General features: G+C 45.3%; 1 protein-coding gene across 1 annotated transcript in view; it reads right to left on the minus strand.

Annotated features, from left to right (window-relative positions):
- Positions 1–26,086, minus strand: part of LOC134539608 (4-hydroxybutyrate coenzyme A transferase) — a 184,078-nt gene extending 157,992 nt beyond the window's left edge. The window contains exons 1-2 of the mRNA XM_063381784.1: positions 26,043–26,086; positions 24,262–24,758 (exon numbers count right to left, since the gene is read on the minus strand). Of these exons, the coding sequence (XP_063237854.1) occupies positions 24,262–24,758; positions 26,043–26,086 (541 nt within the window). The remainder of the gene's footprint in view (positions 1–24,261; positions 24,759–26,042) is intronic.
- Between the last annotated feature and the right edge of the window lie 262 nt (positions 26,087–26,348).

The raw sequence follows: 26,348 nt of genomic DNA on the forward strand, positions 1-26,348 counted from the left end.
CAAATCCCAGCCACGAGTGTGGCTCAGGACAGAGCTGAGCAGCAGCTGTCTGTGGCGGTGTGGCCTGACCGGGCTACAAGTCCCAGCCACGAGTGTGGCTCAGGACGGAGCTGTGCCGCAGTGGCTGTGGCAGTGCAGCTGCAGCTGTCAGGCCTCGAGGTCACAGTGACCGGGCAGCAAGTCCCAGCCACGAGTGTGGCTCAGGACAGAGCTGTGCAGCAGCTGTCTGTGGCGGTGTGGCCTGACCGGGCAGCAAGTCCCAGCCACGAGTGTGGCTCAGGACAGAGCTGTGCAGCAGCTGTCTGTGGCGGTGTGGCCTGACCGGGCTACAAGTCCCAGCCACGAGTGTGGCTCAGGACAGAGCTGTGCAGCAGCTGTCTGTGGCGGTGTGGCCTGACCGGGCAGCAAGTCCCAGCCACGAGTGTGGCTCAGGACAGAGCTGTGCAGCAGCTGTCTGTGGCGGTGTGGCCTGACCGGGCTACAAGTCCCAGCCACGAGTGTGGCTCAGGACGGAGCTGTGCCGCAGTGGCTGTGGCAGTGCAGCTGCAGCTGTCAGGCCTCGAGGTCACAGTGACCGGGCAGCAAGTCCCAGCCACGAGTGTGGCTCAGGACAGAGCTGTGCAGCAGCTGTCTGTGGCAGTGTGGCCTGACCGGGCAGCAAGTCCCAGCCACGAGTGTGGCTCAGGACAGAGCTGTGCAGCAGCTGTCTGTGGCGGTGTGGCCTGACCAGGCTACAAGTCCCAGCCACGAGTGTGGCTCAGGACAGAGCTGTGCAGCAGCTGTCTGTGGCGGTGTGGCCTGACCAGGCTACAAATCCCAGCCACGAGTGTGGCTCAGGACAGAGCTGAGCAGCAGCTGTCTGTGGTGGTGTGGCCTGACCGGGCTACAAGTCCCAGCCACGAGTGTGGCTCAGGACAGAGCTGTGCAGCAGCTGTCTGTGGCGGTGTGGTCTGACCAGGCTACAAGTCCCAGCCACGAGTGTGGCTCAGGACAGAGCTGTGCAGCAGCTGTCTGTGGTGGTGTGGCCTGACCAGGCTACAAGTCCCAGCCACGAGTGTGGCTCAGGACAGAGCTGTGCAGCAGCTGTCTGTGGCAGTGTGGCCTGACCGGGCAGCAAGTCCCAGCCACGAGTGTGGCTCAGGACAGAGCTGTGCAGCAGCTGTCTGTGGCGGTGTGGCCTGACCAGGCTACAAGTCCCAGCCACGAGTGTGGCTCAGGACGGAGCTGTGCAGCAGCTGTCTGTGGCGGTGTGGCCTGACCGGGCTACAAGTCCCAGCCACGAGTGTGGCTCAGGACGGAGCTGTGCCGCAGTGGCTGTGGCAGTGCAGCTGCAGCTGTCAGGCCTCGAGGTCACAGTGACCGGGCAGCAAGTCCCAGCCACGAGTGTGGCTCAGGACAGAGCTGTGCAGCAGCTGTCTGTGGCAGTGTGGCCTGACCGGGCAGCAAGTCCCAGCCACGAGTGTGGCTCAGGACAGAGCTGTGCAGCAGCTGTCTTTGGCGGTGTGGCCTGACCAGGCTACAAGTCCCAGCCACGAGTGTGGCTCAGGACAGAGCTGTGCAGCAGCTGTCTGTGGCGGTGTGGCCTGACCAGGCTACAAATCCCAGCCACGAGTGTGGCTCAGGACAGAGCTGAGCAGCAGCTGTCTGTGGCGGTGTGGCCTGACCGGGCTACAAGTCCCAGCCACGAGTGTGGCTCAGGACGGAGCTGTGCCGCAGTGGCTGTGGCAGTGCAGCTGCAGCTGTCAGGCCTCGAGGTCACAGTGACCGGGCAGCAAGTCCCAGCCACGAGTGTGGCTCAGGACAGAGCTGTGCAGCAGCTGTCTGTGGCGGTGTGGCCTGACCGGGCAGCAAGTCCCAGCCACGAGTGTGGCTCAGGACAGAGCTGTGCAGCAGCTGTCTGTGGCGGTGTGGCCTGACCGGGCTACAAGTCCCAGCCACGAGTGTGGCTCAGGACAGAGCTGTGCAGCAGCTGTCTGTGGCGGTGTGGCCTGACCGGGCAGCAAGTCCCAGCCACGAGTGTGGCTCAGGACAGAGCTGTGCAGCAGCTGTCTGTGGCGGTGTGGCCTGACCGGGCAGCAAGTCCCAGCCACGAGTGTGGCTCAGGACAGAGCTGTGCAGCAGCTGTCTGTGGCGGTGTGGCCTGACCGGGCTACAAGTCCCAGCCACGAGTGTGGCTCAGGACAGCAGTGGCTCGAGCTGTGGACCGGCGCAGCCCCCAACTCCCCCGGCAGACTGAATGCTCCCGAGTTGTTCCTTGGTCTCGCCTGCACTGCGGATAAGCCACCACGTGCTGCAGTTCTGGAATGTGATGTCCCCACAGTTGGAATCCTCGGAAGTACCTCAAGCATGCAAACAGCGGTGAATAAGAAGAGTCGTGTTTACGTTCCTCGGTCCAACAATATCCGTTTGTATGCATGTTTCTTTGCTCGGAGGCCACACAGTAAACTTGTAAACCAGCCACACGATGGCTTGTTATTGTCGGTTAATAATTCGTATTTTAAAACAAAAGGTACAAATTAAAAAATGTGCATATTATTTTAATAGTTACATATTTCTGTACAGCGCAGGCATAATAAAATATGTCTATTTTTTGTTGAAAACTCTGTTCATAATGATTCAAACGACTATGTTACTAACTTAACAGTGGTATACTATACGTAGTCCATCGTTCAGTATCTAGTTAATTTATGAATACCGTGTTAATCTTTTTAAATTAAAAAAAAACCTCTAAAGGTGTGACTGAGAGTTATCAAGTTCATTTTGAATTTAAAAAAAAATTGATTTTAGAAATGACAATACTAGCAATAAAAAAAATAACTGAGAAATCAAGGCGGAATCTGGAAAGAAAACAATCAACTGCTTTCCTGAACAGCACAGTCATGCATGCGCGAGTAAAGTTCAAAGTTAACGAACATAACTGAAATGGAAGGCCTTATCACAGGCAAATGCAGACGATGTTATAATGAAGTGTAACGAGGATGTGGGAATGAGGGAGGCTATCTGCTCACTCACCTGCCGGCGCGCATTCCTGGCGCGACCCTGGAGAATTGCCCGCTATGCCGGCGCCTGTCACGCCCTATATATACCTGCCGTCAGTCTGCGGGACTCTGCCCCGCTGCCTGCTACACCTGGGGCTCGCCCCACACGGCTGCAGGGACAACAACTGCTCAGCATATCCGAGTGGGGTCTCTTCACGAAAAAACATTTAACGATTCGCTGAGGACCGATAAGAATTGAGTTTTTAAACTGTATTCTCAGCTGAGTTAAAACGGCTAAAAGGCGTGTATTCAAAATAATTTTTAGGCATAAAACAACCAGTACAGATTCTTGAAAGCACTTGTGTGTCGGTGAGGCGGGGTGATAAGCGCTACGCTTGCCGGTGCTTCTGGCGCGGTGTCGGCTCTAAGAATACGCTGAGCGGATGAGTAGTTATAGTTTCCATATCGTTTCTAAAATTGCTTTTAAACTGTATTTTTAGAGGTATGAAAAATAGCTAACAGTGATCTTTTCAGAGTAATTTTTTATGTGCAAACAACTTATATTTCTGTTTACGGCGCTTGGCGGGCGCAACTTCGCGAATGGAACGGAAGTAGCGTGGAGCGGAAATGTGTAACCGCCGCGGTGCTGCCCTCTGTGGCTGATGGCGCAAAGCAAAGTTCACAAAGACAAATGGAAACGTCATAGTATTAACTCTTCAATGAACTTTGACGAGATGGCTAGATATTTAATACAATGCCTTGTCTAAAATCAGGCCCAAACCCGGGGTTTTAATGTTTTTTCAAGGGACTTTTTTTTTGCGCTTTCATAGGAGCCGTTTCATTGTATAGTTTAGAATTTCCGTCTGCTACTCAGTTGGTTCGACAGTCGACGTAGCTGCTCCGGCAGCGCATTCCAGAGACGGGAGCGGAAACTACGCGTGAGTCGCGGCGATAACCATTTACGAACATTTCGCCGCCTGAGTATTGGAGTGTTCTATGTCCACTTTTTAGGTTTTTTATGCTATGGACACGAAATTAATATTAGTATTCATTTGTACTATATCCACACACGTCTACGCACATAAAAATGTTTGTTCTTAATTTTAGACCAATATTATTTTGCTCTATGTCATGCTATTCATAGTTATTTGAACTTTCAAATGCTTATATCTCAGTTCCTATTTCAATGGACATAGAACACTCCAATTCTCAGGCGACGATTTATTACGCTCGGAGTTGTTTTTAAGGATTCTACGTTAAATTTTCGTATCCGAGTTTAGTATTAAAAGTGTCTTTGCAACATGATTGCTCGTTACCGAGGTTATCTGTTGCGCTTCACTGACGAGTACTGAAAGACTCGCCCACAACTCCCAGTAGAGATCTCGAGAGCACTCAAGGGACTCGGCTGAACTCGCAGAGCTGCCCCATGCACGACTGGGAGACTGCGCGCCAGGAGAGTGCAAGAGGCTGGAGTGCTCTGTGACAGGGTGCACACTCTGTGGCTCGCGAGCCAGGTCAGTGCCCGAGGGAGGCAGTAGCGCTCACGGCCGGGAGACACGCGACACTACTGGCTCCTGGTCCAGCAGGGATGCTGGTCTCCAGGCCGTCACCCACCTCGACACGATGCACCATGTTGTTCACTGCCCGTGTTTAGGTCTACATGCGTGCAATAGGCAGAAAGTTTTCCATAAGACATGTTTTTTGACATCAAACCCGTTTCAAACAGCCCCCTCCCCCCTCTGTGAGGGGATTCTTAGTTCCAGAATGGGGAGGGGTTTGAGCCTTCCCGTATCATTGAAAAGCATTCTTTGTTTTTTTTTTTTTCGATAACCTAAAAAATAAATATTTAGCATCTTTTAATACATAATAAAACTTTAATTTTAGTGTATCGAAATTATCGACTTTGTTTTCGTGGCATATGTTTATAGTATTACGCACGTGTATACTTTCGTGGTTCTTGCGGCCAGATAACTTCAACAGTCTAATTGAATTCTTTTGTAAATTCGATAAAGGGCTGTTAATGATGTTGGGTGCGAGTTGTCAACAAAAACCTCTCCGAAACGAGGGACTACTGAGGGAATAACTGGTCTATCTAAGAAACATTTCATGGCCGTGAAGATATTTTTTTTGAGCATGTAATCATAGCATGTAATCTGACAAAAGTAAGACACTGGCGTTTAACACCAATATATTAAATATTGGCGTTAGAATGTCGGACATAAGTAAAATTTACATATTAAAAATGCTTCTTTTCTTGCATATTAATTGACAGTTTAGATCCTCGTGTTGAAATGTAGACTCGCGGGTGAAGAGATGCGCAGTGGCCCACAGGCAGTGCAGAGGGACGCTGATGCATTGCGAGGAAGTGAGGCTGTTTGCGAGGCGACACGCGCTTTGTTCCAGTCCCCGCCGCTGTGCCGCTGCGACACCGCAGCTGCCGCCGTCAGACACTCGCCTGGAAATAACCACGCCTGCGAGAGAGCACACTGTCGCCATTCTCCACCGCTGTAGCTCTTCGCCTAGCCTGAGGATTGTGGCATAATGTTTTTACACGATGTATTAGGCAAGTGAAAAAAACAGCTTCTCTCACCAAAATTAGGCAGAAACAACATCTCACAGACACCAGAACGGTATGTCAAAAATTAGCAAACGCATTCCTGTGAATTATAACTGCCTGTAAAGTTGAAGAGGGGATTAAATTTATTTAGAGACCATCTAAGCGCAAAATGTTACCGCTATAACTAACTTTAAATCAAAACTGTACCTATAGGTAGGGACTAACCAATGGTGGATAGAGGAATTTTTTTTCGGTAGAGGATTTGAAAAAAAAAACTATAATGTGTATGTTTATAAAACGTATGTCAACAACAAGAGGTCATTCTCAACACGCATCACTGCCTCTGTTGCAACACCCAAGATAGCACACTGCCTCCACCGAGATGCAGCATGTGTTTCCGCCACCTTGCGTCCACCACTGGGACTGACTGATCCACAGCCACTCCTGCTCACTGCTGCTGAAGGTGAGGCCACCTGGTGCTTCTTGATTGGCTGTTTCTTTGGTTGCATGAACTGTGGGGCGAGACCGGGAAAAACCCTGTTTCTATTCCACGATAGGTTAGGATTCCAACACTTGTAACTCTGTGCCAATCGAGAGATTGTTCTACAGTTTGTATAGACAACTTTGTGCCATTGACAACCTATAAACGAAATACGTGATCAGTCAAGGGAAATCCAGTCCAGGTATCTCACAAAGTAAGCTGTACGCTTACAACTTTGTAAGTCATTCTGAGACGTCCCAAGATTTTTTTTTAACGTCTCAATTGTTTTTTTTTATGTTCGCATGATCCCGTTATTGTGACATTAGTCAATATTTAATTTTGGTGGGAAACCTTTTGCACCCGGAAGGGTAAGTCGAGGTGTTGACGTCATCATAACATAACTGAATGTTCATAACAAAATTTGTAGGTAACAAAAACTGTATCAATAAATATGGCGCCAGTTGAGCGCGCCAGATTGACAATGAAAATAGTAAAGAATCGGTTTCAACTCGGTTCTCGGCAAATAAAACAAGGGAAAATTAGAGACTTTGGCATGCTACGTGATTTTCGACGAAATAAAAAATACTCGCAGATTTTGTGATTATTATCACTCTGCATTGATATCTATATCGCAGTGCAATCGTCCCTCTAATACAACCACTCCAACTAGAGCGCAGTGCAATCGCGGCCATGACATTCCACATCGAGCAGCGCAACAGCACAACTGATACGTCTATAAATTAACATAAAATCTATAATCTATTACGAGAGACGGAAGTATTCTTCACTTTTACTTATTGATAGGGGCGTGCATGTTTCGCGAAGTGATTCCGAGACCAGTTGAAAGTTAAAACACTGTAGCATCGACTGTGTTTCGTGATTGGGTAGTTTCTTTCCGATTTATGTCGATCGTTTCATAACCAATCACAGTAATTCAGTGCGCAAGCAAACGCGTCCTGGGTGGCTCGGTCAAATATGGCAACGACTTCTCTCGCAGACGGCCGCCAATCACAGGTAAGAAACCGCTGGTGCGGGTACACCTTTTTGCAGTCTATAAGGCGATCAGATTTTTTCGCGAAAAATACATGCCCCTACTTATTGATGATAGGTAGAGACCCGTGAATTTCGCCTATTCATTTCGTGTTATGCTAAAATTCAAATAATTATACCTTAGTGCTGCTTCTGTCATTGGTTCTCTGCTAATCTGGAGGACTGAGGGCTAATTAGAGACCCTCACTCATAGAAATGTCGAATCACAGGCCACCCAGTCGAGACGACTCACAAGTCAACAGCCAATGAACAGTTGGCATTTGCCCGAGTGTGTAGAGGATATTGGAGTCTATCCTGGAGGTCACTGAATCCGCGAAATTCACGTGTTTCTAATGATAGGTAGGACCATGTGTTTTCCGCAAACCAGCTGTGTGTTATAACATTGCAGCACTGCCTGTGTTTCGGGACTGGTTGTCGAAGCAGGGCAGAGAACTGAGCCCGAGTGACGGCGAGGCTGCGGGCTGAGCGAACACGTGGCGTCTCGCCGCTGGGAGCCGGCTGTGGCGGTATAAATAAAGCACTCGGCGGGTCAGAGTCGCTGAGTGTTTGTTTTGGGGCGGCGGAGGCGCTGTAAACAGCGGGGGGCGGCGGCGTGTCTTGTCAGCGCGAGAAGACACGCCTGCTTCACCCGCCCACGCCTCTGTCAGGGGTCAAGACGGCCGCCCGGGCCTAGAGGTGACCACGCACGCGGGCTGAGTCCGAACTGCAGGATCATCACGACTAAACAAGTTGAAAACATCCGTGCAACTCGTGGTCTAACGTGCTTCACACGGCTGACATGATGAAACACTGAAACACTGAGCGTCTGGATTATGTTTCATTGATTGAAGTTTTACAACCACCTCGAATTTTGCCGCCGCAGCAAAATTATTTTTAATTTTACTAATAGGGGGCAGTAAAACGCCACAAAAATTACGTGTAAGATGAAGCCGTTGTCAAAGTGCGTGTCCTACGGACCTCCCTTGCGCATGCAGCGCTCGGCGCGGGTGGAGTCGCCTGCGCCGCTGACTAGTGTCTCGGCGAGGCGGGGCGCCTGCAGGGGGGGGGGGGTGTCTCGGTGATGGACGACGTGTAACCGAGGCGCGGCTGTAACGAGGCGCCGGTGATGGAGTGGGGCCAGCGCCGGGGACAGGGGCAGAGGCTGGAGCGCGCCTCCGGGGACTGCGCCCCGTCTGGCGGGCCGCAGTCAACACCATTCCTCGCTCGACAGTAGCACTACCTGCCCAATAAACTACAACTATTTCACCAAGTCGTCAATTTGCCTGTAAATAATAAAGCACGTATTTGATAAAGAAAAAACGATAGTAAGAGAATAATTAAGCTGTAGAATTACTTATTTTATTGCCGGTATTCTGCGTAGTCGGATAAAAAAAAATCGTTATCTTACAAAATATAAAATTGATGACTAACTAATGTTAAAAAAAAACAATTTTATAAGTATCGTTCTTAAATTACTAACGCCATTAGTACTTTTCACGAGTAATTATTAGCATTTTTAACATACTTACTGAAAGTGCTATCTTTATTTAGTTCATTTAGATTAATACACTAATTTAACTAGAATATAAAAACTAATTTATAACAAAGAGATAAGTATTATTTAAAATAAATAAAAATTATACTAACATTGGTGTTACTATACATTCGAGTCTTTCTGTCATTTATATATATATATATATATATATATATATATTGATTGGAAATTTCTTTAAAATTACCCATTTCCGCCTTTTCGGTGCTTCAATCTTGACTTGAGAAGAATATATATTTTTTTAAGCTTCTATGAACAATCTCTTCCTATATATTTCACTCATCCTACGCGTCTCCTTAATTTTTTTTCTATTTTGGAAATTTGAGCTAACATAATTGCTCTACAGTTTTTAAATTGCCGTCTTCCACTTGCAGCCATCGCCTCCTTATTATTAACATAATTAATCTTAACTCGATCAAAGGTTGATGCTTCACTACGAGACGTTCCGTCTAATAATCTTGTCAAAATTTAGCGAACTTGTGATTTTTCATCCCTGTACCTTTTACTGTTCACCCCGCCACGTTTCTTTTTTTCCTCCTTGAACGTATAACAGACACCTGCTTTATTTCCCCTTTCTTTCTTCGTCAAATATTCAAGCCTTTCCATGTAACGGAGTTTTTTTAAGCTTCAGGGCTTGCTTTCATTCTTTGCCGACGATTTTTGTTGATTACATTTTTTTATTATTGCTTCCGTTTCGTTAGCTTTTTTTTATATAAATCCCTAAAGAGAAAAACAAAAAAAAAAGAGAGAGAGATAGAAGCCAAGTACGCCAGGTTAAACTAAAATTCGACTGCTTGAATATTGCTTGTAAGATAGTATAATGTTCCTTGGCAACTGGATCGTGAGTCGTCTCAACTGGTGTGTCAGTGATTCAAATGATGCTTCTTTGATTAAGGGTTTCTCAGTCACCCAGATGAACAGTTAGCCAATGGAAAAAGTAGCTGATAAGTATGTGTATTACAATTTTAGCACATCACGAAAGGAATCCGGAAATATTTTTTCCTGTCTCAATTCATAACTAGTTCCTTTGATCACGGCGAAGAGATGGGAATTTCCAACCGGTGCGACGCAAACCCGCGCAGGGTGACGTCGAGGCGTATCTGCACGAAGGGAGGAGGAGCAGGCTCGCCAACTGCGCAGGAACCAGCTTCCCTCGGCGGCGCTCCAGGACATGTCCTCTCGGTGCTGGAGCCCCTCCAGTCCGCGGAGAGCAAGGACCGAGCTCCAGTAGCCAATCAGGTGGCACTGCTGAAAGCCGGCGCGCTGAGGGGTCCGGTAGGCCAGTACTGCTGCGTGTCATGTGCGTCGTTTCACTTTGTAACTACGTCATGTCTGCAAACACACTCTTTTACCAATCAAACACACCTCGTCATACATGTCCTGCATTTAATTCAGCGCAATTATTTTTTTCCCCCATTTCAGCAGACCTCATAACAAATTGAAAAACTTAATGAGCTATACCTGTATATTTACAGAAAGTACAGTAATTGTGTGTTTTATCTTACCCTAGTATTTGTAGTATTTTCAGTGAAAAGTAAATTTAATGCGTTAAAACGCAGAAATTTGTTACAACTGGTAGCAAGAATGTAGTTTCCAATTTTTGTTATTTTCTCTCTATACTTTAAAATTTGTACTTAGGGAGTTACGAGGTTTACTAATTATTCCGACTATTGTCACTTAAGATTATCACAACGTACATACATACAAGCACCACTCATTACGTTTATAACAAATGTACAAGCGTTCATGAGACACGCACCAACAGTTGTTCAGTAACGACCTGGAAGGAGCGTCTCAAACACAGCCGGGGAAGAGCTTCGTCCGGCTCTGGTCTTCGTCCGGCCAATCCCGAACCCGCTGCCGTAGTCTCCAGCCAATGAACAAATGGCATCGGCCCAGGTCCGGCTTACAGTGATCGAGCAGACCGATATGCAGATGTGAGCTAACTCGTGTAGATTTCCTTCCTCGGGTATAATCGTCCTGGCTAGTAAGCTCAGCGTTGCTAAAATAACTATGTAAACATACACATATAAAAATCGTTTAAATATGTAGTGCCAAACAAATTGTTATAGTTGAAATTTTTAAACTAAGAATAGAAACGTTTGTATTCTATTTACCATAAAAAACAACTAACTATTTTTTTAAATAATGTTTTAGGCTGCAAAATATTCTTTTAAAATGTTTTGGGTTAATATAACCATTCCTGATTCTATCGGCACAATATGAAACAAACATTTGTAACTAAAACCAATAATGGAAGAGGTACAGAAGACCGTTCGTGTATTCGGTGTAGTCCGATGAATAATAATTAGGGGAACATTGTTCTGCGTGTTGGTTCTCGGAGTGGTATTAGGGTATCGAGGCGGCTGTGACCCACATCTGCGCTCGGAGCCGAGCCAGCTCTTCCTAGAGCGGCCGTCAGCACGTCATCGCTCGCTATCCACTGCGCCGAGTTCTGGCCGCCATCACGGTTTCTGCGAGTACTCTTCCCTTTACTATTCCTTACATCATTTATAGTTTTTCAAGGGGCGTCCGTCTTCAATTGGTGTCTCTAGCTGTTGACATAAACTTTTCATATCCTCTAGCTTCTTAAATAATTCCGTAACATTTAAATAATATACTTTATATATTAACGTAATCCAAACATGTCCGGGTCGTTAGCAGCGTCGTCATAGTATTCATCTGTATTGACCTATTTGTTTGTTTGTTAATTTTCTATCCTATTCTTGTGTTCTTCCATCTCCATTAGTAGTTTCCTTTTCTTTGTCCCCATTTTGCATTTACTGTGTCATTTTTCTTATCTCTCTTAAACGTTGGATTTTTCCAGAATTCTCTTCCAACTTCAACGCTCTTTTCGTTTCCGTGCCATCCGTAATTTCTTCCTTCTTTCTCTTTCCCTTCTTGCAACAAATCAAACTATCTGACTCTAGTGTTTAATACGTGTTAATTATCGCTTTGAAGCAAGCGTGTGTTGACATGTTCCCGGGTAAGTCGCAGTAGTCTTCTCTTGTTGATTCGCGCCACTGAAGGAGCCGCTCTTCGCTGAGATCACAGGCCAACGACATTAAACCACAGCCGCAGACACTGAGTTAACAATGGTCTTATATTTAGCACACACTAAAAATGGATTGGGAGGCTTTTTGATGTTGTTGCGACAGCGAGAGAGAAAAAAAGACGTAAAAACAAGAGATATTGGATTCTTCCAAACCTTTGTTGATCAATAGCATTAACGATTTATAAATATCAATATTAGAAGTTATACTTCTTAAGGCGCATTATAAAAAATTATTATGAAAAAGTTATTGAGTGTGAATTTTTACGATGCGCGCGCACATAACTATGACAGGTTGCTTATAAGCTTCCATTGTCGCTGGCAGGGAGTGTCTGTGGAAGGTTTAGTAGTCTCCTGGCCGTTTGGGGAGGTTATATTACAGTATGTATAATTTATTTGCATTATGTATTATATATAATTAAATTATTTAATAAATAATTTAAATTAACATAAATATTCAGCATTTATTGATTTTCATTATTAATTACAATTATCTCGATAAGTTCACTAAATTAAATAATTAATTTTATGCACGTGTTTATTTTAATATTGAAAACTGAGTATGCATTTAAATTTTTTTAATTTGCTTGAATTTATACTTTAGCAACCGTATTAATAATATCACCCCAGTCCTTTTATTATATTGTTAGGAACGCGAGAGACCAGACCACGATGCCAGGTCAGGAGCTGGCTGGCGGCCCTGCACGGCCACTGACGTCACTAGTCATGTCACGTGCCGGCCACTGACGTGAGGCAAGCCACGCGCGCCTCGCAGGATTACAAGGGTCGTCTCTATCGCCCTCTCCCTTCCGCTCCCCACGCATCGGCCTGCCTCGGCGCCTGTTATCTGTCGCTGAGCGGCCTTGAGAATTCCGCGGGGCCGCCGCGCGGAGTGGCGTGAATAGGCGTCGTCTTTCTCGACTTTTCGGGCGTCGGGTCGGCACGGGATGACGTGACTCGTCACAGCCGCTCTGGTCGGTTCGAGAAGGGCACCCAGGTACTTAAGCAGTGACGCCGGCCTCCACGAGAGTTCCACGGAGTGCCGAGTTCAGAGCGAGTTCCGCGACAGTGGAGAGTTCCGAGAGTTCGGAGAGTTCCGCGAGTGAAGGGAAGTGCGACATTGGCGAAGAGGGTGAGAGACCCCCCCCCCCCTCCCCCGAGAGTGAAGCGACGCGGAGTTCGACTGAATCGTGAGAGTGCGGCGACTGAGTGGCGCGCGACTGTGTGTGAACAGGTGCGAGGTAAGGGCCGAACCACTGTCGAGCCTGGCTCCAGTGAGGGGTGCGAACTGCGGAACTTGACAGACATTGAGTGACTTGAGAATAAACCTTTTTTAAGTGCCAGTGATTGGCGATCGGACGTTTTTAAGTACAATTATTTATTATTTATTTTAATATTAGTAATTAATAAAACCGTAATAAAACTTAATTGGGCTATCCCTTAAGAACCCAGTTTTTCCCCAGATTAAATCGTAACAACATTATTTCTATTAATTGTGTTCATGCAGAAATTAAAGTTAGTTTTTTTATTACGCCGGGTAAGTACACTTTGTAACGCACATACGTATATAAGTACCCTCAGTCCCAGATGACAGTTCTGTCCCTCGAAGGACCAGCAGCCAGCGCGGGTCACGTGACCTCGGCGCGGCCAGTGGGAAGGCAGCCCACGGCGGGCTACGGCGTCAACACACCACAATTGGGAACGTGACTCATCAAAGAATATTTGTCTGCTGCTTGCAAACAGCGGATGGTAATTACATTCCTCACAATGGGATAGGGAAACTATACCTTGTTATACTTTTAAGAAGTCGTTCCTTTGGGGGGGTGGGGAGTGGGGGGGTGTATGGCTGTATGACGTATCAGTTCAAGCACGTGTATGTGGCGTGTCATGCTTGTGTTTGTTGGACTGCCCGGTTTTTCTTTACCTTTCAAAATAAGCATACAAGCGTGCAGGGGCGCCCATACCTATGCGCAGGGTGGGACCGTGGTTCCCCTAGCTTTCAGGCAAAGAGAAAAATTAGGTGTTCTTGAGCATTTTGATCAAATTTTGAGTCCTTTAAGGCCATTTTTGGCCATTTTTTTTTTGTTATTTGTGATGGTTTCTCTCCCCCCCCCCCCCCTTTTTTCAAAATTTCATATGGGCGCCCTTGCAAGCGTGTTGCCACTTCAGATGTCCACCACACGAAACATGATTTTTTTTTTTTTTTCGCGGTTAACGTTAGAGGTCAGTTAGCTTCAGTTGGAAGCGCGGGTTGCTTCAGGCGACGGGACGCCTGGGGCGCCGGAGGCCAGCAGCGCGACCTGGGACCGTCCACTGGCTCGCGGCAACTCTGTGCGTGCTCGTGTTCGCTATACACTGTCCCACGCTACGTCTGCAGCACGCCGTGGCCGGCTTGTTGACTTTCAAAATGTACTATTGTTAATTACAATAATTTGTAATATTTATTTTCAAATTTTCCAATTTTATATCATTCTAAAGTCATACAATATTGTCTATTGAAAGTATTATTACAGTTTTTTTTCATTCCAAACAAAAAAAATTATTATGCTAAACACCAATTACTATACAGGAGAAACTATATGTAACAATCGGTCATTATTAATAACAACACAGATCATATGCTCAAACAGAACCAAGCAAATTAATAATAAATCACTTCAGATGATTTCGACCAACACAGTTGAAACCGAAATGGCGTCCTCAGTTACGGCTACTTAGCAGTAAAAAAAAACTCAATATTACTTAATGATCCTCTTGGTGAAATACACAAAGAAAATGTATTTCTAAATTTCTAATTCCAATTTTTCCTTTACATAAGACAATGTTTCAGATACATTAAAAAAAATGTTCATTAGATTACAACGAAGTGTCTACAATATTCGTGCTCTATGGCGTGCAGCTGGCAAGAGAGCGCGTGATGCGCTGGGGACAAGGCATCCCTGCACGAGGCTAGTGGCTGGCTGAGGGCAGTCTACCACCAGGGTTCACAGGCGGTACCTACAGTACCCGTTCCCGTTTCTTTCAGCACCTTCGGGACTCGACGTCGTGTTTATTGCGCGCTAAGGTTACCTTCATGTGCTACCTCCTCCTCGCGAGGCGAGTCAGACGGGAGTCGGTGCTCGGACTGCTGTGTGCTAGTGTCTGTGGTTGTTGCGCTGGTATTCTCTACAAGAAAAGTATCGTTATGTAATGTTTGTTACGAAAAGAAGAATTTTAATTTTAAGATATAATAACTCTGCGGTTTTGTATGCCTTAAAACGATAATTTGTTTAATTATTTGGTTTCAAAGTTAAACATTGAGAGTAAGGCTGAGAATAACGTGATTTGCTTACGTTAGTATATACTTTTTGCAATAAAAAATTGTAATACACTAAAACATGTTTATTCGTTTAAAACTAACTATTTCTACTTCAATTACCGACTGCTGCGCCATTAATAAAAACTACCTAGTACCGAAAGTACTGGGAATTGTCGGTTCCGTTGAAAAATAATACCGGAATTCCCAGTTCTGAAATTCTGTTACGGTTCCGAATGCCCTGGCCACCGGAGTCGCGCTGTCGCCAACTGCCACACACAGCCCGTGTGACAACCGTAGTTCTCCTGCCGCCATTTTGTGTCGCGTGGTTGTTGAGGTTAGCCGCACATTAACTTGCGACGATTCCGCGACGGGAGGAAAGTGTGAAAGATCAACAAAAATTTGAACTTCCGCGTCGGAGAAGAGACACTCGACCCGCTAGTTTCTGGAACTAAATATGTTTTGTACGCAGACGCCATAACCAGAAAAAAAAAAAAGGTTAGCTTGCTCAGGGGTTTCCGCGGCTTGACCTGTGCTCACATCAACATCAGTCCGAAGAGAACACCGCAGGTTACTAGTCACTGCAGTTCGAAACAGGAAATGCAAACTGTAGTTAGTGTGTTAGCATTACCAACCAATACATCGCACCTCGGGGTGTTTTCAGGATTGGACTCCATGATTCAGAGTGGCCATCTTGAGTATTTACTGCGTAACTCACTTACGCCTTGAATGCGCCAGTACCAGCTTCACTTCAGTCCTTCGTGTAAGTGAAACAGGGCGACTCTTTAGGGCAAGTCCCGTACTGTCGTGGGTAAACGTGCAGAGAATGGAGATCAATACTCTGAAACATGTTCCGAATGACAAACCCTGTACTCGCAGTGTTGCTATGATGTTATTCACTCATCCGGAACTAATGCAGGTACTGATAAAAGTATGTTCTATTCATATTGTTATAGAGGTAATATGGATAAAACCTTAAATTCATTTCTTACATAACTACACCTAAAATTCACAATAAATTTAAATTATGTACAAGGTATTTTTATGAACCGGAAATAAGACCCAACTATTAATGCTAAAATAGGTTTTGCAAGAGTCATGCAACACTGCTATCTCTCAAATATAAAACTCCGTTATGCCTTGTTATTATTAGTGACTGACTACTACAACAAGATTCTCCAGTGAAATAATAACTGAAATAATAATAAATAATAGGACTGAAATATGTTTTTTTGTCAGAATGACTACAACTGTAATAATTATGTCAGTACACCTGATTTATGTATTTAGAAAATCAACAAATAATAATAATAATATTTTTAAAAAATAATAAAATATATTATAATATTTAGAGATGGTATACAATAATATTTTCAATGTTAACAGCCCGGGTAGTACCAATCTGACAACACTGGGCACCATTTACTCTACTTCAATCCAAGCGTGAGATGGATTATAGTTTGCACTGTATGTTCTCCTTCCACGGAATTCATTTTCCTGTCTATGCAATTAATATTACACATCGGATAATTTTGGCTTGTCTTCTGTGTGTTTTTGTATATTTTTTTTTTAGCCCGTTCTTCGGGTTTGCTCTACGACATCCAGTGCAAACTAGCAAGGCGTATGTCCAAAATAATGAAATCGTCATATTTTCTTTCGTGTTTTCTACAGTAAAAAGGTGTAGTAACTGTTAGGGCTGTGATGAGTAAAGCGCGGAGAATGACTGTGACCCTCGACCTGGCTGTAGAGGCGAGTGTGCCACGGGCGCGCGCGCCGATGTCGCCCTTATCGCTCCTCTGACCTGCCACCGCCTATTAGCCTGCTAATGGCTCGCCCGCTGCGCCGACTCTTAAGGTCGTCGTGTAATCCCGTCGCGTAACAGGTTTCGGCGCGCGCATCGCGCACACGACACGCATAGCAAACAGCTGACGCCATCTTCTGGCGGGCAGAACGTCTCACTACGTATGTTTTCGACAATTCACGTGCTTGAAGTGTGCTCGTATGTACGCCGGGAGTATGGTACATTTCAGTGCATTTCAGTGCTCGGAGTCGAGTACCAGGTCTGCAGACGGGAGGCCGCCAATGATTCCTCAACCACAGCCGCTTTGTATGTGCGATGTTTGTGACCACAAATATTTCTGCTGTATTCCTGTTTTAAAAACTTATTTAACGTTATTAACTTATGTTTTTTTTTATGATATTTAATTGTGCAAAAGTCTTAATTTTAGTTCTCAAGCTATTATGTCAGGTTAGTTTAGTATTGTTAAGTTTATGAAGCATGAGCCAGTCACCCCCCCCCCCCCCAGGACTTAAAAAGCACCTTCGACAAGGGGACCAGCTTGCGCTTGCAAAAGCGCGAATGTGAAACACGGGTTTAATGTCAAAATTATGTCTTATGGAAAACTGTCTGTATATTTTTAAGTTTTCTACTTACTGCATGCATGTAGGCCGACACAGGGGCAGTGCACAGCAGACAAGCACCGTCTCCGGAGATCGCTTGTGTCGGTTAGAACTCTCGGGCCGCGCGGGGCCCCGCGGGAAATTTCCACCCTAGCCCCCCCCCCCTTACACCCCTTGGGAATCATAACGATTAGCGCCCCAGTTATCAAGTATGGTTTTTGAGTAGTTGTGTAGTACTGTGGTTAAGTGCAAGAGCCTTAACTTCACCATTAATTCAATAAAACAAATATCTTCCCGCGCGTCAATGCGAGTGTGCCTGTGCTGAGTTCAGCCGTGACGACTGCTCTGGACGAGCGCCTAGAAGCAGTGACGGCCGAGTAGCGAAGAATAGCGGGAGCTGAGTCGGCTGAGTCAGCTGTGTCGGCTGTGTCTGCTGAGTCGGCTGTGTCGGCTGTGTCGGCTGTGTCGGCTGAGTCGGCTGTGTCGGCTGAGTCGGCTGTGTCGGCTGAGTCGGCTGAGTCGGCTGTGTCGGCTGTGTCTGCTGAGTCGGCTGTGTCGGCTGTGTCGGCTGAGTCGGCTGAGTCGGCTGTGTCGGCTGAGTCGGCTGTGTCGGCTGTGTCGGCTGAGTCGGCTGTGTCGGCTGTGTCGGCTGTGTCGGCTGAGTCGGCTGAGTCGGCTGAGTCGGCTGTGTCGGCTGTGTCGGCTGAGTCGGCTGAGTCGGCTGAGTCGGCTGAGTCGGCTGAGTCGGCTGTGTCGGCTGAGTCGGCTGAGTCGGCTGTGTCGGCTGTGTCGGCTGAGTCGGCTGTGTCGGCTGAGTCGGCTGAGTCGGCTGAGTCGGCTGTGTCGGCTGAGTCGGCTGAGTCGGCTGAGTCGGCTGAGTCGGCTGTGTCGGCTGAGTCGGCTGAGTCGGCTGTGTCGGCTGTGTCGGCTGAGTCGGCTGTGCGCCAGACACTCGCGCTGCCGTCTCGAGTCCCGACTCCAGTCCCCTGCAGCCACTCACGTGGCCGGGAACTACATACCCAGCCACGCTTTAACTTCACACGGACAGACGGATGAATTTATTACCTCAAAATGTTCAAAAAGCATTATATTTATGTTAGTTTTTTATAGAATGTTTGCTTGTTATTTGCTTACACATTGAAGTTTTTACTAGCGTTTGAACATTTTTTTAAAGTTTGATATTTTAAACAAAAACCTACCGACACAGAAAAGTGTAACTAATAAATTACAAGCTTTTACACGAATAAAAAAATGGTAATAAGTTTCGTCGTGTATCGGAGTCTTCTTACTTAAGGAACGATAAGGGCGAGGAAAAGGCGCTTTAAGGACGACAGAGGCACTCGCGTCGAGTGCTCCTTCGCCTCTACACGCCAACGACCGGCCTGCAGTTTGTTCGGAGCTGCGTGCAGTTATCGGGCCGTAAGCGCTGGGGACACGACGAACGTCTGGCCCAAGTGCCGACAGTCTCGTGAGCCCGTGTCCGAGTCCAGGATTGGCCCTTGCAGCCATTAACAACATTACAGTAATAAATGTAGGCGAGAAGCACAAACAGAAGCGAGGTGGAGGGGGGAGAAGAGAGGGGGCGTAAGTGCTGTTCGTGGCGTGTACGTGGTGACGGACGAACAACACGCGACGAACAATGCCCAATTCCTGGAGGTCGACAACCCGGGAAGCTTTCTTTTCACAGACGAAAGAGTAAAAATCCCGATCGTGCATCTTCAGGTTTTTTTTTTTTTTTGTTCATTGTAAAAGGATAGGTTAGCTACATTATAAATTCTTTAAAACATTGTGGACGGTTGATTTGGTTAGGATAGCTACATTGAAGATACTGTGAAATCATGTAAACGGTTTCCTAGCCCTGGATAGCTACATATCAAAAAGTTATTTGCTAAGCAGCCGTAAAATGATTTTACAGTATTTTTTAATGTAGCTATACTTACCTAATATAACCAACCATCCACGATGTTTTAAAGTATTTATAATGTAGCTAACCTATCCTAATCGACCGCAAAATTTAATGGCACACCGGTTTATACAATGAGATAGAAGCGAACATGAACTTCGGGGTAACTTCGGGTGCGGCTCTCCCGTCTGTGAAAGAAGGCTTCCCCGACCCGGAGCGCCTGGTCGCCCCTCGCACGGCCGTGGAGCTGGGCAGTCAGGGAGACAGCTGGTCGCCGCGCGCGTGCTCTGCCCCGGGCGAGTCGGGCCGCGGCAACAGTGGGGGGAAACAAATTCCTAATGTTAGTAATAAAAAAAAAGTTAATTGCAAACTTTGTCTCTTCAACACTGAATTCTGTAAACCATTTATAATTATCATCATTTTATTATTTTAATTGGTTTTCTTTTGTTATTTTATTTCACAGAGCATGAAAAAATTTAATTTTAGAAGGTATCTTAAGTGTGACTTTTTTACATTCTTTTTCCCTTGTCCACAGTGTCCGGTAATTTGAATTTACAAAGGCGGTCGCCTTAGTTATGGGAGGTGGCGGAAAACGTGACTTCTGCCCAGGGACTGGTTGCGTCGGCCCTGGATAGGACTATACGCTTTTCGCGAAAAGATTTACAGATAAGCCGTGTGTTAAAACTTTGTAGCATTGTCTGTGCTTCGTGGTTGATTGGGTTTGTTTCAGAGACACGTGCGGAAGAAAATGCGTCCTGAATGGCCTGGTCAAACAGGGCAGACTTCTCCAGCGCTGGCGCGGGAATACCTCATTGCAGTCTAATGGGCAATTGGACTATTTCGCGAAAAACACATGACCCTACTTACTGGATTCATTGGAAACCTTACAAATTGTGCGATACTCGCAGATCACGTTTAGAGTCTTGTTTCCAAATCGAATGGTTTGAAGAGTTGTACGTTAGCTTAGGTTATGGGGAGGGGCGGACACCTTAATCTCCCTGACATCTCCGCTCGCACGGCGAGAGTTGAAACATTATTTTAAAGATATATTTTGGAACTGGAAAAATTCGCGGTTTCAATGACCACTAGGATAGACTCCACGATTCTCTATGTACTCGGGCAACTATCCCCTGGTCATTGGCTACCGACTCGGGACACCTGTTTACTGCGATTCTTATGATTCGATACTTATTTTGTTGAGTGTTTGCCATTGGCTCAGAGTCCTTCAGGTGAATCGCGGTCCAATCACTGACGCGGCATTAAGTTAAACGAGTTTGGATTCCAGCCTGTCTCGAAAGGAATCCGCGAATTTTTCCGGTCTCTAGATATATTCACGGCAGTTCCTAAGGTAGCTGGGGCTGGAAACCTCTATACGCGGCCAGCATTACTCCACACTTAATTTTCATTTGAACTGCACAACTCCACAGTCTCCGTTTGAGTAGGTACATTAAAAAGTACACCCTTTTTTCTTCAAATATTTGTTTACTTCTGCTTCTGCTTTTACGAGGAACAACTTTCACATATTCTTTACACGCCACGTTAATTTCCTTTGCGTTGCAACATTTTATGCAATTTTAGTGCAGAAAATGTTTCGCAGGACGATATAGATCCATAAGTTTGGCTTAGTTAAATAATAATATAGTTATACTTTTTAAAAATAAATATTAATTTGACTGTTTTGGGATTCCGCGTATTCTCTCGGCAATAAGCTCCAGCATCCTACAAGGCAAGGACTTAAGTGATTGTCACTTTTATTCCAGCAATTCCTAACTGCCCTGGGGGCATCCATCCAGCGACGCCCTACAACATACGGCTCGACAATGTCCCTAAGTCAGTTTGGTGCAGAATTCAAATTTCCTTTACATAACGGTAGTTAAAAAAATGTGAACGAGTCTGTCAGTACTCGCAAGTGATGTGTGAACAAACCTCGGTAACAAGCAAATTCGTGTGGTGTGTTCTGATGTTGTTCATATTGCAATTCAACTTTTCGGCAAGGAATTTTTATTAAAATACTGCCCATTTTGTTAAATTTCATTTGACAGTTAATACTTTAAAGTTACCGCACAAATTACAAGTTATAATTCTATGTCGTTCATAAAATATTAACTTTGAAACATTTTAATATACCGAGAATATGTTTGTATATTTATTTTTGCTTAAACGACTGAAATCAGTCCGTAAATAATTACTACAAACAAACATTTACCTTACTGAGCTGAATCAACATTATTATATACAATATATTATTAAGTAAAAATTTTTCTAGTGTCGAGATTCGGACCACGTCCCTTGAAGTTTACAAGCGCGCGCTTTACCGATGTGTTACACACTGCAAGGAAAATGTGTATATTAATGAATGTAATACCAGTTTGCTTAGATTTGTAAAACCTGAGATTACTTTTCACTACGACTACTTTAGTTTATCAAATACATTCCAGAATAGTTTCACTATCGTGAGGTTTCATTTGGCCTACCAATACGATTGGTGTGTTCCCTAATGTTTACGAAAGTGACTATATACGGGTTTATGTTGCTACACGCGGGTCTACAATCTTTGTGTCACATTTCCCTTCATCGACTTACGATTTATTTTCACTAAATTACTCCTAATAAATGCCGTATACAAAGAGGTACGATGTTTAAACATCAAAAGTAAAATATCTTGCGTCATCCTAATTAGAGAACCAAAGGTACAAAGTTCGATTTTCGTTGTATCGGGAGTTCCGACACTGGAAAACTGACTACATAGGATACAGGTCTCGCCCGTCAGCTGTGACAGTTGGTAGTCATGTGCGGGATAAACGGTCATTTACAGTCACCACTGTGGAATAATCAATAAGAACTAGAAGCTTCACTGAAAATTCATGATAATTTCTCTGTATCCCAATAGTCACGGAGTTGTTATTCGCTTTCATGCGAAATGTTGAGTTATCATTGCACGCATTTCTGGAGTATAGCAGGAGCTCGTAAAAATATTGTGTTTGAAAAAATTAGGCAAACTAAAATTACTTTCGGAAAATGAGGAGCGTCAACAACGCTGGACTCTATAATTCTGTCAAAGATGTGATTGGTTATGTAGGACAAGTAGGACAATTAGTTATCGCCAGTCGGGTACTGAGGATGGCGTTCTGCGGAAGGCAACAGGGAGCCATCGCAGTGTTCCAGCCAAGCCAGCCTCTGGACTCATCTGCACATCGTTTTCCCAGGATAGTTTACCAACCACTGTGCTTTCTTCTTACTGAAGAAATTACGTGAAAAATACAGATGAGAACTAGCAATGACGGAATGCAATATTGAAGATCTACCTACATTATTGAATAACATGGATGGGTGCTACTTTATGGAAGGCTATGATTCAAGAGATGGGGAAACGTTTAGAAGAATTTGACGTATAGATCACACAACAAAAACTCAGCAATGAAGTAGAAGAATTGAATGTACTAAAACATAACTAGAAAAAAGTTGGAAGATGATTTAATTATGAAGAATTATAGCTAACAGTAATGAGGAGAGTTATAGAAGAGAACAATGATTTTAACCACGCAATGCAATGAATCGAGATATGCTATGGTATTATTTTGATTAGGAAGAAGCATGTTTTGAAATTTTATAGCCTACATGCGAATATTTACACTACAAATGAAAATTAATAAAGGGACAAGGCCACCTGATTTTAAGATAGAATATATTTTGGACAGTAGAGACGAGATTAATTGATGTAGATAAAAAATTAGCTCCTATAATGCCGCCAAGAGATTAGACACAGGAGTGTAAGATAATGAAGAAAAACATAGCCAATCAGTTGGAATCATGTGGTGGAAGCAGAAGAGACGTGGTTTAGTGCTTGTCAATAGAACCGCGGCTCGCTATACAGCTTCGGCCTTAATGGCCCACTACTGCGGAAGGAACTATGTACGTCCACCGATCAGAGCCAGTAAACAATAACAGTCGCAAGCACCGAACTGGACAGGACTGCCGTATCGTAATAAGTCGTCTGTGATCGAGTGGTGGTTCTTGACTCATGAGCCGTCGGAGTCGAACCCGCGACCGCGCGGGACAGAACACGCTGTCATTTCCGACACACACTGCCCCTCCTCCGTCAAATAGGTTAGTAATCACTAATTACTAGGGCCATGCATATTTCGCGAAAAGATTCCGAGATTATTTATAAGTTAAAACACTGTAGCATCGACTGTGTTTCGTGATTGGGTGAGTACCGTGTCTACTGTCAGCACACCAATCTCAGTAATTCGGTGCGGAAGCAAACGCCTCCTGAGTGACTTGTTAAAAAAGGCAATGTCTTATCTCGCAGACGGCCGCCAATCACAAGGAAGAAACCCCTGGTGCGGGTATACCTTGTTGCAGTCTAATAGGCGTTCAGATTTATTAGCGAAAAATGCCTGCCCCTACTAATTACGTGCGAAGAAACGCGATTTATTTTTCTAAATCAGGCTAGAATATATAACAATACACATATCTATATATAATTTTCATTGGTAGGCCTACATGCTCTGAAAGACAAGAAGCCAATGGAGAAGATAACAAAACAAGTACGCAACATAAGTAGGGAATGGAAAAAAAAAAAAAAATCGCGGTTCGATGACTTTCAGGATAGACTCCACAGCCAACTTGTATACTCAAGAAAAAATGCTGCCAGTTCATTGGATGCTGACTTAGTGAGTCGTCTCAACTAATTTGCCTGCGACGGGATACTTTTAGGTTGAGGGTTTCTTATTGGCCCAGAGTCGTCCGGATTAACAGTGAACCAATAGAAGACGCCGCTTTTAAAGGAAGACGCCGCTTTTAAAGGAAGACGCCGCTCTTAAAGGTATACGTAAATTTAATTTTAGCCTGTCGCGAGATGAATTCGCGAATTTTTCCCCCCGCGTGCAGACCCAAGATGTTGACTGAGTATTGCTGGGACCAGCACGGGTCTCTGGTGATCGTGTGAATCACGCGGATGGCACTCCAGTCGGCAAGCCGAAGGGCAGTGGCGCGGGGGCGCGGTACTCACACATCTCGCGGCCCAGCACCCAGGTCTCCGGCGGGCTGTTGACCTCCACCAGCACCGTGGGCGTGCACACCAGCAGCACCATCAGGTCCGCCACGCTCAGGTTCAGCAGGAAGATGTTGGTGGAGTTGCGCAGGTCCTTGCTCTTGAGGATGACCAGCGGCACCATCACGTTGCCCACCACGCCCACCCCCAGGATCAGCAGGCACAGCGTCATGGTCGCGGTGCGGATGTAGGCGGGGAACACGGGCCCGCCGCCCTCCTGCTCGCTGGCGTTGAGGCCGGCGCCGAGCGCGAAGTACGGCAGCGTGGCATTGTGGTCCGGGGCGGCCGTCACCGCGGGCAGCTGCGAGACCATGGGCTGGGGCTGCGGCTGGGACCACGAGGAGGCGCGCTCGCCCGCTCTGGCCGGCGCCCGGCGCGACACTCCCGCGGCCGTGGCTGTGGCGCGCTGGCGTCCCGCGTCCCGCGCGCAGGCGCCGTGCGGCCCGGCCGCCACACTCCTCGCACACGCGGCGCGGCATGCCCGAGGAATAGCTCCGCTGCACGGGCTTGTGTCGTTTAGCCTTAAGGCGTTTTGCCTTATTTTAGGCAAAACGCCGTTTAGCAAAACGCTGTTGGCCAAATAGTAGTTAGGCAAAACGCCGTTGGCCAAATCGTAGTTAGGCAAAACGCCGTTAAGCAATTCGCCATTAGACAAAACGCCGGTAGGCAATTCGCCGCTAGGCAAAACGCCGTTAGGCAAAACGAGGTTTTGTCATCATAGTAACATTTTAGGCGAATCTCCGTTAGGCAAAACGCCGTTTGGAAAATCGGAGTTAGGCAAAACGCCGTTAGGCAAATCGCCTTTAGGCAAATAGCCGTTAGGCAATTCGACGTTAGGCAAAACGCCTTTAAGCCAAATGACTTTAGGCAAATCGCCGTAACGAATTCATGTTTAGGCAAACCGCCTGTTACTCGGCTGCACGCTTGTGTAGAAACCACTGGGTCATTATTTCCTACGTATACTCCTACTTCGAATAAAAATATTGGAATTGATTAAACATTTGGGTGTAAAACTATACTTATATATAATAAGAAAAATATTGCACATTTTAACTTTACCAAATTAAAATTAAATATACATTTTAAAATTAACATTCGCAACTAAAGGCGCTCACCTTATTTCACCCTACATAATAAAATTAATGAACTGTTCGTCGCTCGGAGATTTATAAATGTAAAATGGAACTCGTCACGAAATTACGTATAAGTCATAACAGTTCTTCGAATTCTACTGCATGCAACAGAATCCCTTAGACGGTTGTTCGAGTCACCAGTTGACCGTCAATATTTGGCGTGGTCGAAGCGAGTTTTGATGGGTTGCATCAAAGTTTGTTCGTACAGTCAACCAGAAAACAATTGTCAAGTCGACAGTTACACTCTCGATGAGACCGGCGTTTTAACAGTACAAGAGGAAGAAAATATGGGTAGCCCTTTTAATGCTGATGTACACTTTTACTTTAAATATGCCAATGATTACTACCAATATGAGCTTGAAAGAAATTTTTTGCTTGCATCTCAATCTTCCTGGAAAATCACCGAAAAATCTATGCTATTCGAAGAAGATATTTTCCAATATACACTGGAAATATTAAACGAGAAGAAGGTTTTGAGGAAATTTGGAGGTCACGATACTTCTAATAATGTAAATGACGAGTACGAGCCAGAAAAAGGAAAATACATACACAGATTACATTCCACTGGAATATAAAGTGAAAGCTACTAATATAGCCAGGACTCACCCAACTTGGTCACTGCATTTGCCTTCAAGAGACGACAGGTTCATCCGGTCCCAGAAAACGGTGGACGAAACCTTGAAAAAAAAATTAAAACATCAGCGCCACGTCGTCCAAATCCGGAAAATTGACAACGAAGTCGTACAAAGAATTTTTAGAGAATAAGTGTAAAATAAAATTTAACAAATGGGTGCGTGTACTTAAGTACGCGCGTTAAAGTTATGCTTATTGGCGTAATAAGAACTAACTTTAATTTTGCATTAAAAAATTAATAGAAATAAATTAATAATGGTACTGGAGTGATACATACAC

The sequence above is a fragment of the Bacillus rossius genome, chromosome 15, assembly GCF_032445375.1.
Source record: "Bacillus rossius redtenbacheri isolate Brsri chromosome 15, Brsri_v3, whole genome shotgun sequence".
Lineage (NCBI taxonomy): Eukaryota > Metazoa > Arthropoda > Insecta > Phasmatodea > Bacillidae > Bacillus > Bacillus rossius.